This window comes from Echinops telfairi, unplaced genomic scaffold (assembly GCF_000313985.2).
Source record: "Echinops telfairi isolate 266 unplaced genomic scaffold, ASM31398v2 ScPeMD7_7424;HRSCAF=8462, whole genome shotgun sequence".
Lineage (NCBI taxonomy): Eukaryota > Metazoa > Chordata > Mammalia > Afrosoricida > Tenrecidae > Echinops > Echinops telfairi.
In genome coordinates this window covers 69,199,359-69,214,082 of record NW_022111324.1, presented here as the reverse complement: position 1 = coordinate 69,214,082, position 14,724 = coordinate 69,199,359, and the positions used below count along the sequence as shown (strand labels likewise).

Sequence of the window (14,724 nt, the reverse complement as noted above, 5' to 3'; positions counted from 1 at the left end):
TAAACCTATAAATGTAGGCTCATAGATCTATTTCCCCATCCTCATATAATATATTTGCATATGTACATGCCTTTATCTAGAGCTCTATAAATGCCCTTTTCCTCCCAGCTCTTTCCTCTATTTCCCTTGATTCTCCTCTTGTCCCGCTATCATGCTCAGTCCCCACCAGGATTTCAGCACTTCCTCTTTGTTACGTTCCCCTTGATCCTGCCCTACCAGGTCTCCTTAATGGCCCGATCAATGGCTTTGAGTTGTGTTGTGATTCCAGTTCCTTTCTATGTCTTTCAGTAAACTTTTTTTGATAGTGGGAAAACCTGTTCTATTTAAAACTAGTCAACTGAACATAGTTTAGAAAAACTCATTCTATTTACCCTCAAAGCATTATAGCTGGTGTTGTCAAATGCACATTGCTTCTTTCCACTGGATTTATTCACTCTGTTGCCACTGGCATTATCGATGCCACAGGGCTTCTTCATCACTGGTTTAATCTTGAGGTACAAAGACGACGATTCAGTGACCATGGAAATTTAACAGGGGTAATAGTATTTTGGCCTGTTCGGCCTAGCCGAGTTCTTTTAGGCTATCGTCAGAGTCACAGTAAACTGAACTTATAGAAGGTAGGTGATGTGTACCTCTTCGTGTATTCTTCAGTACAGCCTTCTTAGCCTTTTGCTTTCATTTGGTATTGCAAGGATCTTTCTCTGCTTTCACTGTAATCTTTGTAAATACTATATCTGTGTATTTGATGGCAGTTTAGTGGTCTATTAATGTGAAGTGTGGACGCAGTCTTAAACTACAGCTTACATTTGAACCTACTAACCACTCCATGGGAGAAAGGTGTGGCAGTCTGCTACCCTATGGATTATATCTTTGGAGATCCAATTGGTAACTCTACTCTGTCCTACTATGAGTTGGATTACATTCGGTGGCACATATATATATAATTTGTCCATATATAATAAGAAGGGTTTGCTATGCATTTTCAGTCTCTTAATTTCTAAAATCATCATGTTGCTTCTTTTCTAGGCTTTAAATATTCTATTGGAACATGAGATTTCTTATGAAATTATTGCCAGTAGAACTAGAAGTAGTTAGGCCAACTCTTCCTCATGAAATAGTAATGTAGAAAAAGAGATTTGAATATATTAATGTGAATATATTACTTTTAAATTTTAAACCATATGGTCTCAAACTTGACATGCTATAGTCAATTATTCATTATAAAATAATACAAGGAAACAGTCAATAAATGATAGGCTGTCCTACTTTTCCACAGCATTGTTTACCCAGGTAAATTACAACATGCTTTCCTTCTTATGAATTAGTTCCCATTTTTATTCCTTGAGTCTCTCCAAAGGCACATTGAACAACTTTGGGCACGAAGTTGTACTTGGCAAATGTAAATTGAGAAAGATTAATCATTCCAGAGGAAATATATCAAATATAAAAATACATTACAATACAAAAGATGGATCTCATTAAAAACCATGGAAAAACTATAACTAAAGCCATAAGATTAGCAAGAATTAAAAGTTGTGACAATGAAGAGGTGGGGACAGTCCACTGGGCAACAGTAAATCTTATACAATGTTTGTCTAAGTATTAAGTTGGTGTAACCACTCTGAAGAGCAGTTTGACATGAGTAAATATGGGGGTATGCATGATAGGCATGACCTTTAGTCTAGCAATCCACCTCAGGAGATAAATCCTTTTTAGCTCCACAAAAAGATATACATAATAATGACACTTGCAACACTCTCTGTAGTAGCAACAGAACTCCCTATATTCTATGTATTTCTTTTAATGTTATTATCATGGATGTAATCATATATAAAATGTTATAAAGCATTATTTTTTAAATCCCCTATGCTTCTACAACTTGCTTTTATCATTTAATATGGTTTTATTCATGTTATCTACACATATTGTTTATTTTACTACTATTGTTTTTCATTATTATTGATTAAAAAATTATTAACATGTAAGTGTAGTGTATACAAATACACCCATAATAAATGACGAAAGATGTAAATAGGAATATGAAGTTCAGGATAGTAATAAATTCTAGGTAAGAAAAGAGGTGCACGAAACCAAAAAGTAACATGTGGGGGTTTCAACTAGATTTATAATCTTTTTTCTTTTTTTTTAAGAACTAAAATATTATTGGAGTGAAATGCTAATAAGGGTATGCAACAGTAGAGCAAGGGGAGCAAAGCAATGAAGTGCCCTGGGAATACCAAAAACAGACTTTGGGGCCAGGGCGTGCCACCTCATCAGACTCTACCTGAAAACACTCCTAAAAGTCAACAAACAGACCTGGAACTATTTATAGGCTTTTCTCTTTTTTGTTGTTTATTGTTGTTGCTGTTTGGATTTCTTTCGTTTTACTCTGCCTTTTTTGGGTGCTTATTATTGTCTCTGCATGGCTATCTAGATAAGATAGGTGGGATAAACAATCCCATGGAGAAAACAACAGGACCTAAGGTTGGTGGGGGTGGGGGAGGCGTGGATATGGCAGAGGGGAGGCTGGGAAAGGAAGTAGGTGTTAACAAACCCAGGGACAAGGGAATAACAACTAATCTAAAATTGTTGGCGAGTAGGGCATAGGATGCCTGGTGGGGCTTAATCAAGGGCAATATAACTGAGAGGAATTACTGAAACCCAAAAGAAGGCTGAACATGATAGTGGGGCAAGAGAAAAGGAAAAGGAAATAGAGGAAAGAACTAGGAGGCCAAGGGGCATTTATAGAGGTCTAAATACAGGCATATACAGATGTAAATATATTTATATGTAACAATAGGGAAATAGATCTATGTACATATATTTATATGTAAGTATCAAGGTAGCAGACGGACATTGGGCCTCTACTCATGTACTTCTCATCATAAGAACACTTTTATCTAATGACCTGACATTCCGTGATGCTCGCTTCCCCAATATAATCGTTGAAGACAAAAGGGTGCATTAGCAAATGTGGTGAAGAAAGCTGATGGTGCCGGACTATCAAAAGATATAGTATCTGGGGTTTTAAAAGCTTGAAGATAAATAAGCGGCCATGTAGCTGAGAAGCAACAAAGTGTACATGGAAGAAGCACACCAGTCTGTGTGATCATGAGATGTCGACAGAATCAGCTATCAGGCGTTAAAAGATACAGAACAAAAAATCATATCATTGTAAATGAGGAGTGCAGAGTGCAGATCAAAAGCTCATCTGTAGACAATTGGACATCCCTTACAGAAGGGTCACAAGGAAGAGATGAGTCAGTCAGGGTGCCATATAGCACTGATGAAACCTACAACTTTCCTCTAGTTCTTTAATGCTTCCTCCCCCCCAATATCATGACCCCAATTCTACTTTACAAATCTGACTAGACCAGAGCAAGTACACGGGTACAGATAAGAACTGGAAACACAGGGAATCCAGGACAGATAAACCCCTCAGGACCAATATTTAGAGTAGTGATACCAGGAGGGGAAGGGGAAGGTGAGGGGAGAAAGGGGGAACCAAACACAATGATCTACATATAACCCCTCCCAGGGGGATAGACAACAAAAAAGCAGGTGAAGGGAGACATTGGTCAGTGTAAGATATGAAAAAATAACAACAGTTTATAAATTATCAAGGGTTTGTGAGGGAGGGAAAGGAAAAATGAGGAGCTGATACCAAGGCCTCAAGTAGCAAGAAAATGCTTTGAAAACGATGATGGCAACATTTGTACAAATGTGCTTGAGACAATGGATGGATGTATGGATTGTGATGAGTTGTATGAGCCCCCAATAAAATGATTTTTAAAAAAGGTAATCACAAAGTACTATGAATGTATGTATTCTAATGAATTCAACAATGTAGAAGACATGGACAAATACTTAGAAAAACAATCCCTCCCTAAATTATCCCAGATAGAGGTCAAGAAGCTCACCAGACCCATAGTAAAAGAAGAAATAGATATAGTTACCAATAAACTAGCAACAAAAAAAGCTCCTGAACCAGAAAGCTTCACTGGAGAATTCTACCAAGCATTCAGAGAAGAGCTGACACCAATCCTCCACAAATTATTCTAGAGCATAGAAAAAGATGGCATATTCCTAATCTCATTTTACAAAGCCAGTATAACTTTGATACCCAAACCAGGCGACCACTATCTCTGATGAACACAGATGCAAAAATCCTTAACAAAATACTGGCCAACAGAATAAAAAGTATATAAAATATATCATCCACCATGATCATGTAGAATTCATTTCAGGGATGAAAGGATAGTTTAACATCCAAAAGTCTATCAATATTATTCACCACATTGATAAGAAAAAGGATACCAATCACAAAATATAAGTAGATGAAGAAAAAGCATGTGACATTGAACACCAATTTCTAATTAAGACACTGTGTTAGTCTGGGTAGACTAGAGAAACAAATTCAAGGACACTCATATGTGTGTAGGAAAGAGCTTTATGTACAAGAACAATTGAATATTGAGAAAACATCCCAGTCCATAAGTTTGACACTAGCTCATATGTCCAATACCAATCTATAAAGTCCTCTTCAGACTCACGAAACACATGCAATGACACCAAATGCAGGAAGATCACAAGGCAGGGGTTTGGAAGTCATGCGATCCAGTAGCTTTGTAAGCATCTCAGCACTGGCAGGGCTCTCCACATGGTTCCGTCAGCTCCAAAACTCTAACTGCCTCAGGGTAACTTCATGTGAATTCTGCTCAGAAATGTCTCACAGGGAGTGAGTCTGTGTCACACCTCCAACAAGCTATTTATCTCTTTGTTCTCCAATCAAACTGCGACATTATTGACTTGCTAAATTCCACCCCTTCACTCTTAAGCCGCTCTCAAATTGACAACAGATTATGTTACTACCACAGACACTCAAGAAGATAGGAATGGAAGAGGAATTATTCAAGTTACTATGAACTATTTAAGAAAAGCCAATAGCCAACATCAAAGTCAGTGGAGAAAAGACAAAAGAATCCCACGGAAAAAGGGGACCAGACAAGGATGCTCCTTGTCCCCACTTCTTTTCAAATGCCTTAGCTAACAACATAAGGCAGTGGGAAGACTGTAAAGGTAACCATCTGAGAGAAGTGGAGGTGAAAGTATTGCTATTTGCAGACAACATGATTCTATACATTGAAAACCCCAAAAGCTCCACAACAGCAGTACTGGCAGCAATGGAGAAATATGGAAGAATGGCAGGATACAAGATTAACAAAGAGTTCACCTTGTTAGCTATGTATCTGATAAGATCACGGAACAGGTGATCAAGAAGGCAGTACCCTTCACAATATCCAAGAACAAACTGAAATATCTAGGGATATAGCTAAAGAAAAAACAAAACAAAAGACCTATACAAGGAAAACTACAAGATCCTACTACAAGAAACCAAAAGTAACCTTCACAAATGAAAGAATATTCCATGCTCATGGATTGGAAGACTCAATATAGTAACGATGTCAATCTTACCCATTGCACTATATAAGTTTACCACTATACTGATTCAAATACCTTTTCAAAGAATTGGAAAAACTGACCACCAATTTCATATGGATAGGGAAGAAGCCCAAAGTAAGCAGAAAAACCCTCAAGAAGGACAAAGTTGGAGGACTCACTTTACCTGATTTTAAAACCTACTACATAGCCACAGTGGTCAAAACAGCATGATATTGGAATAATGACAGATACTCAGACCAATGGAAAAGAACAGAAAACCTACAAATAAAACCATCAGCATATAGACAGCTGATCTTCAACAAGGGCCCAAAAAGTATCAAGTGGGAGGCAGATGCCCTCTTTAACAAGTGGTACTGGGAACAATGGATATGCACCTGTAGAAAAACGAAACAAGACACTTACCCCACCCCATGCACAAGGGCAAACTCAAGGTGGATCACAAACCTAAAAGGAAAACCCCAAAATATCAGGACCATCAATGAAGAGATCAGGACAAACTTAAGAACCTTGGGGCAGGGAATACATAGGTTAACTATAATAAGGAAGGGTACACACATAGATGAAGCTGAAATCAGCAAATGAAATATACTAAGGATAAAACACCTTGGGCATCAAAAGACTTTACCAAGAGAGTAATAAGAGAACTCACAGACCAGGAGAGGATTTTTAGCAATGACATAACAGACAAAGGGCTCATTACTAAATCTATGATAACCCTCTAGCCTACAAAAATAATAAAACAGTTAACCCTCTTGAGGAAGTGGGCCAAAAGACCTGAACAGATGTTTCACTAGGGAGGAGACCTGAAGGGCCACTAAACATATGAGCAAATGCTCCCGATCATTAGCCATCAGAGAAATCCAAATTAAAACAACTATGAGGTAACACCTAGTACCCTGGAGGAGAGCCCAAATCAGAAAATCAGAGAACAACAAATGTTGGAGGGGATGTGGCAAGAGAGGAGCTCTCCACCAATGTTACTGGTCTTTGACAGCCACTGTGGAAAGCCATCTGGTTATATATATATATCTATCTATATATATATATATGTAATATGTATATTTTAAAGTATACATTTGCTTTTCTAGATCCAAGCACACAAGAATCCACAAAGAAAATTATTGCCTTATAAATATAAAAAAGTATAAAACGCTTATGAATAAATTTAGCAAAAAAAAGCTATACAAAATGAAAAACAACCAGATGTAATCACTGAAAACTATAAAATGAAGAATGTATACTCAGAATCAGATGTACCATCTCAGAATAACTCAAGGGCAGTGGGGTTATGGTATACAGCATACTGATGATGCAGTCATGAAAGAGGAAGCTGATAACAGCCACAATACATCAGGCTGAGTACAGGAACCAATGAGCAACCTGTTGTTGCCAAGTTGATTAGACTCCTAAACCCTAGAGGACAGGATAGAATGTTCCCAAAGGGTTTCCAAGGCTGTCAATCTTGACAAAAGCAGACTTCCCACCTCTCTCCTGCAGAGCCACTGAGAGGTTGGCACTGCCGACCTTTTGGTTAGCAAACCAATGCTTAACCACTGTACCAGCACAGTATGATTCCACTTCTCTGTGGTCTCCAGAGCCAGGACATACACAGAGACAAAAAGAAAGCAGATGGATAGTGACCAGGGGCTGAGGAGAGGTGTGTTAGTCTGGATATACTATAGAAACAAATTCATAGACACTCATATGTATACAAGAGCTTTATATACAAGAGGAATTGAATATTGAGGAAACATCCCTGCCCAGTCCAGATCAAGTACATATGTCCGCCATTAGCCCATATGTCCGATACCAATCTATAAAGTCCCTTTCAGACTCACAAAACACATGCCATGATGCTGAATGCAGGACTATCACAGGCCAGTGCGTGGGAGGTCCTGTGGATCCAGTGGCGTTGTAAGCATCTCAAAGCGGCAAGGGTCTCCACGTGGTTTCTTCAGGTCCAGAGCTCTTACTGCCATCAGCATAGCTCCATGTGTCTTGTCAGTAGAAAGTCTCTCAGGGGGATGAGTAGAGAGAGTGTATGTGTCTCCAATCTCCAAGTAGGAAACACTAGAGTTCCCAGAAACCTCAGGAGAGATGCATGCCCACACAGAGGACTCACTGGCTATATTCTGATTGACAGGCTAGACTTCACCCCTACACTCTCAACACTCACCAGACTATGTAACTTCCACAAGGGGGAAGGGAGAGCCAAGGGTGCACAGAGCTGCTTTCTATGGTGTTGAAAATGTGTTGACTGAACAGAGGTGGGAGTTACACAGTTTGAGGAATGGATTGATCACTGCTTTCATATGTTTCATGTGAAGTGAAAAATACACGGAGGGGATAAGAAAGATCTGTGTACCAAAACAACAACAAAAAAGTTCAAAATGTTTAAAAACAAGCTAGAAGGATGGGGTAGCTGATCACAACAGCAGCAGCACAGGGCATCCTTGTCCTTGCTCAGTACTATCTCATCTCCCCCCTGTTCTACCTGCCCATGTGAAGGTGGAGCTCTAAAGGCAAGATTCTAGAACTGCCTACTAGCTTCTCTTTCCTGGCCATCTAATCATGCACTGGGGTCTGTTGGCTACGGACCCCACTGGGCTAACCCTGGACTCATGGCTGTTGGACCTGCATCCCTCTCCTGTTGACGGATACATGGAAAGAAGCAACCACCCCACCCCACCCCCAGAGACATTCTAGAGTGAAAACAGTACACGCGTAAAGTATTACTGAATCAGATTCCATTTTAAAATTCCAGTTCACTTCCCAATCTCCTCTGTGGCTGAGCAAGCCGAGGGTCAGGAATGCCAGGGCCTCTTGTGCCTTTAGACCAGATGCCGGGTATGGTGACTCCGCCCTGAATGCTGGTCCAGCCACGATGAGTGTTTGTGCTTCAGAACTGGCCCTGGTCCCGATGCCATCTCCGGTCCCCATCCTGATCCCAATCCTGGCTCCGGTCCCCATCCTGGTTCTTGTCCGCTCTTCCTTCCCTCTTGCTGGAGGACTTAGGTTCGACCTTGGACTTCTCCTTCCTGTCTGGGTCTGCTGCCCCTCGTTCCCGGGAAGCTGGGCTGGTGCTTCCGCCCCTCTCTGGACTTTGCCTTGGGGGCCCTATTGGAGTTGTTGCTGTAGTGCTTTCTCAAGCCTGGCTCCTCCTTTATCACCTTGATGCGGGCAGAGGAAGACGATGGCAGCGGCTCGGCTATGGCTTCCTGCTCAGGCTTCTCTTTGACTTTCTTTCTTTTCTTTTTTGTCTCATCCAACCATTCAGAGTCCTTCGGAGCCCGACCGTTGGATATGTGATCCACTCGGATGGTCCGTCCTTTGATTGTGATCCCATTAAAATTATCCACAGCATGGACTATGCTCCTCTGGTCTTCATAGCACAGGACACAGAATCCTTTGGATTTCCCAGTCTTCTTGTCCCTCACGAGATTGATGTTCACGACCTCTCCATACTGTGAGAACACGCAGATGATGTCTCCTTCAGTCAGTTTATAGGGAAGGCTTCCCAGGAAGATCCAGGAGCTGTCCTTGTACTCAGAGTGCCAGGAAATCTTATCGGCCATCCCAAGCCCGGCTCACTGAGGAGCTTTGCCTTAGTCAAAGGGTTCATTGTCGCGGGTCCACGTTAGGCAACGAAACTAGAGCTTCCGGGTGAGCTACATGACGCATGCGCAGCTCAGGTGCTGCACGCTCATTGGACCATCTGGTGACATTCAAAGCAAATGGAAATGAAGTTACCTTACGGCCCAGCAATCCCTCTACTGGGCATATACCCAGAGGAGGTGAGAAATAAACCACGACCAGTCCTTTGCGCTCCAATGTTTACTGAGGCACAATTCACAATCACAAAGAATTGGAAGCAACCTAAATTTCCATCGAGAGACAGTGGATTAGAAAACTCTGGCATATCACACAATGGAGTGGTATACATCACTAAAAAGCTATGATGATCACATGAAGCACATCATCTCATGGGAAGAGTTGGAGGAAATTATGCTAACCGAAGTCAGACAATCATAAAAGGTCCAGTACAACATGAGTTCACTGAGGTAAGTATAACCAGCACAGTAGGTATAGAAAAATAGCTACGTATCTCACAGTATACGGCTTGAGGTACAGGCAGTTGGACAGGGAAAGGCCAAACCCAAGGATGTACATGCCATTCCAACACAAAGAAAAGGAAAAGGTGGAAACGATGGCACTGGGGGAGCAGGGCACTAACCCAAGCAGGGGGAGGGTGTTGTCTATGTCTCCACAAAAAAATGGGAATGAGCATGTAGACCCCACCAGTGTGCCAAACCTTGAGGGCAACGTAACCACATGGAACAACTCACCAACAGAGCGGGCTACAGGGCCACCAAATCAGCGCCAAACTGATCCCCTCCCTAGAAGTGTGTGCTACAGAGGACAACACTAAACCTACAGGTTGGGGTGAGAGACCGGCCTGCCAGGCCCACATGGGAGCAAACCAAAAAGGAAAGAGAGTGAGGTTCTAGACTTCATATTGGCACCCCCAAGCCTAAGACACAGAGAGACACGTAGGGCTGACAAGAGCTTGAGACATGATGTCCCCTGGCTGGGCGTACTAAAACAGAGGACAACACTGAGGACACATGCAGAGGATACAACTCTGTTTACTGAAAGTGAAGAGAATTTGAAACACAAACACTACTCTTCAATGTGGATTAAAGCTCAATATAAAAAAACCCCAAAATCCTCACAACTGCACCAATAAGCAACATCATGATGACTGTAGAAATATTGAAGTTATGTACAGATTTCCTTTTACTTGGATTCACAATTACCACCCATTAAGGCAGCAGTCAAGAAGTCAAATCATGTTGCAACTCTGGGCAACTCTGTCACAAAAGAGCTCTTTAAAGTGTTGAAAAGTAACTATGTCATTTGAGGATTAAAGTACACCTGACGCAAGTTAAGGCTTTTTAAATTTACTCATATACATAAAAAGACAGACAATAAAGAAGACCAAGGAAATTAAAGTGTTGGTGAGAATCTTGACTATACCATGAACTGCTAGAAGAAGGGACAAATCTATCTTAAAGAAATATAGACAGAATGCTCCTTAGAAGACAAAATGGCAAGACTTCATTTCATTTATTTTGGACATGTAATCAAGAGGGGCTAGTCCCAAGAAAAGATACTATTGTTGACCAGTGAAATTGAGAATGTAATAAATATAATACAACAATAGAAAATGCAAATTAACAATACACACAAACATAAAAATGCTAGCAGAGATAAAACTGCACCTTGGTGACTATGAGCCGAAGCCAAGTGCCAACTAACACGAACTTTTCATCTGGGTATAATCTACTGTGTTCAATCTATTAAACATTGGGGAACCTCTGAAAAAATCATAATTAAACTTATATTTCTAATTTGTGAACTGTAAATAAGATAGCTGCATTATTGTGCTTTTTCTAGCTGCTTGGCAGAGTACTGGGAATCACTAGTGTGATTCATGAACCACACTACAGAAAATACTAATATAGGCGGGACGCTGGCCTGGACGTGTATAAATATAGTATACACGTCAAAAATTTTAAACTATGGAAGCTCATTATGTTGGATTCTATTAATTAAAAACCCAAAGACCAAGCTAATTTTAAGGACTTTATATTTTATAAGTTTTGAACAATTGGGATAGTGGATTAATCATATCTACCATTGATGTCAAAACAAGGCAATAAATCCTATAAATACTTTATACAAATAAGCAGAAAAAATAGTGAGCTCACTTAAATGCAGATACAAATCCAGGACAAGATTTAACCTAACCTTTCTGGAGGTAAGATTCTTCATACTTTAGAAGATTTTAAAATAATCTTTATTTAATTTCAATCTGTTATCAGTCTCTGACCATTAATGACCAGTCCTAAGACACGAACATATTCTGATATTATATGCTAAGACCAACAAACCATATTTCATTCCATTACTTCGTGTTCACATATGACTGCCTGGGAGATGTTTCTGGGATTTAAAGGTCGGGTCAATTGCTGGACGCTCTATAATGCAAGAACACCTTGGTAGTTTGTTTTTCAAAACTTTTAACAGAAAAGGTAAGTTTATTATCACAAATGTGAATTTTTTAAAAATCAGAAAACAACACTGGGAATTGGTTACATTTAGTGAATTCTAATTTTTCCTTTGCTTTTATTTTCACAGACTAAAGAACACAATTCGTCATATATCTAAAAAAAGCAATGCTTAATTTAACACCCAGGTTACCAGAATTCATAACAGAAATTATGTATCATCATCAACTACATATTTTAGTTATTCACATAAAGCAACATTCAGCTTCATGTTCACGGATGGTTATGCAGCCTTCCATGGGCCCCCTGGGAAAGATAGAAGGGGAAACAATACCTTGCAGCCCAGCAAGCACAACAGAGCTGGAGTAGTTCTAAATGCTTCCTGACAGTCATTCCATCTAATCCACAACTTAACCCAGGAAAAGTAAAAAATTTTGGTGAGCCAAGGGCAAGTTTATGGATTTTAAAAGGTTCTCACCAGGATAGCCACTTGTCCGCATTTGTGGGTGATTCATTGTGTACGAAAGATCAAAGGTGGTTGAGATAGGTGCTAGAAGAAATTTTCTTATAGAAGAGTCTTACAAAGTATGATATTTCACACTTAGAGACGGGTCCAGCAAACTCTTTTCATGTTCTTACTGGTAAAAAATATCAGTGCTATGAAAAACTGTATTAGTTGTTAAATTGAAAAAATAAAATATAAAAACAGACCTCTAAACAGAAATGTTCAAAATAACCCAAGTTACTTGGCAATGAACCATGTGGAAGGCCTTGCTATGACCAGTGCAAATTGTCAATCTTCATGTCAGAATTAAACCAGGTCCAGTTAAGCATACCAGTTCACTTAAGAGTCTCGCTGTTTTAGGAATTCAAAGTTATTTATGTCATATTTACATGAAACTAAGATACCATTTTTTTCTTTTTAAACTGTATATTTTCTCATTATCTACAGATGTAGCATATTTGGCATAAATAGTAAAACCATTTATTTCAGTTCTAAAGTACAAACATGTGTATTTGGGAAGATACCACCATTTAAGCAACTGATGAAACACCAAGAGACAGCTTTGGTTCACGGGGGGACTCCCTATCCTATCTGCTTCTTTTCTTTCCCTGTGGGTGCATATTTTCAAGCTTTGAAGAACCAAATGTATCTTCTAACTGTTCACTGAAAGACTAGAGTTCTTTAGGAAGAAGGAATACAACAAAAAAACAAGCCCCTTATGGACAATATTAACTCTTAACTAGACATTTAAGCAGAGTCTCGAGTACTTCAAAACACTGGACATAATGTTTTATTCTACTGAATTAAAAGAGACAAATGAGTCTCAAAATCTGCATGACTTTGTATAAAGTATTTTTCAAACAACTACTTGATAAATCATAAACATTATACTTCATATCGTATGTGTTTTTTTTATATAAACTGCAAAATGTAGTTCTAGACATAGTGAGAAATTTAGGACAACCGAATTTATAGAAACTTACATGCTAATTATGTAAATAGCAAAAGGATTACAAACCTTTTGAAGACTGGTAGGATTTAGCTGAGTTTTGTCTATTATTTTCACAGCAACCTAAAAAATAATCATTAAACTATATTAGCTAATATAGATTTTAATAGACACTTACAAAGAAAACATCTTTTGCTGCATTCCCAATAGATGTAATACTAGCTAACTCTGGCGCTCACTTTAGTAAATGATAAAGTTTTGATAACTTGGCAGCTTTAGAATATGTCCTTTTGATTAAAGTCTTTAACTTATATGATTCTGAATCAATAAAAGCAAGTTTTTGTTATTGCTTCCTTTTAAGGTAAAAATCACCTTGAATCTTAATATTTTACTTACGCTCTTGACTAGCAGCAATCATCTACAGGTTCGGAGACTTATAAAGTTGAAGGTAAGCATTACATGTATAAAATGGTTATGGAGATTAAGCGTTCAGAGGCCCATGCTTCCTCATAGGAGAGTAACAAAATGGACTGGAATGTCCTGAGTCTCTGCCTAGTGTTGTCTGTGTCATAACAGCTCCAGGATTAAAACAAACAGAACAGGCTACACTCAACGAGCAATGACAGTAAGATCAGGTACAGAACAAAGTGAGAACGGAAAATACCCTTTGGTTGAAGTTTTTCTAGTGTTCTAATCAGATCCAGTAAACATTACAGAATAAAGAATGTTAGAAGCTAAACTATCTAAAACAAAGCATTTGACCCCTCCACAACAGAAATAAATACCCATCTATGTGTAAATATAAGCATTTTTATTACACACATAAATACAAATAATTTAAAATAGTGGATTTCAGAAATCCAATTATCCAATACCGAAGAAAAACATCTGAATAACAAGACTCCTTCAATGTGCACGTTGATATAGATTTCAGCTTGAACTGTAGCTAATAAGAAAACCACCAAGCTCTGCTCCTGGGCTGGGACACAATGGCCATCAGAAGAGCTCACCAGAACCCACGGAGTGCTCATCTGCGGCACACCTGGCTCTTCAGAGATGTCAACGTGCCTCTTTTCTAGATCAATTTTATCTGGCAAAACACTTCTACCAACTAATGTTACATTCATAAATAGCCCAGTGCTTACCATATTGCAACACTGGTTTGCTCCCAACAACAGTTAAGAGAAAAACTTTTAAATAAGACTCTGGAGAGGTTCAAGGAAACATTAAGAGGCATCATGAAAACTTACCTCTCTGCCAGTTAGAACATGCCTTGCCAATTTCACTTTGGCAAAATTTCCTTTCCCTATTGTTTTCTGTAATCGATAATTTCCAATGTGAGGCTGTTCATCTGTTGCTGACGTAATGGAGTTTCTACACCGGGGAATGTTCTGTCTGCTACTTGATTTGGTAGGCTGGATGTGTGGTTCTGTGTATCCATCCACAGAAGTATGCTACAGCAAAGGACACAAGATTCCATTGTTAATTAAATTGTATTACAAAAGGACCATCAAGAAGACCATACACAATCTCATTATTCTAAATAAATAATTATGTAATGAATATTATAACTGTCTTCCTTTACAAAATGCTCTTGATTTAAAAATATAAGAGGACATGTAGTTTAGAGTCCCACAGACTCCTCAAAAGTGGCTGCCTCGCAGGGAAGCAGAGCAAGGAGGTCCCAAGGGAAGACAAACGATGGACGCTGGGGCCAGGACGTGGCACCCCATTAG

General features: G+C 39.3%; 1 protein-coding gene across 1 annotated transcript in view; it reads right to left on the bottom strand.

Moving 5' to 3' along the window:
• Positions 1 to 14,724, bottom strand: part of MARK1 (microtubule affinity regulating kinase 1) — a 160,956-nt gene that overhangs the window by 75,854 nt on the left and 70,378 nt on the right. Inside the window, exons 3-4 of the mRNA XM_004699909.3 lie at positions 14,239 to 14,442; positions 13,058 to 13,111 (exon numbers count right to left, since the gene is read on the bottom strand). Coding sequence (XP_004699966.2) covers positions 13,058 to 13,111; positions 14,239 to 14,442 — 258 coding nt within the window. The remainder of the gene's footprint in view (positions 1 to 13,057; positions 13,112 to 14,238; positions 14,443 to 14,724) is intronic.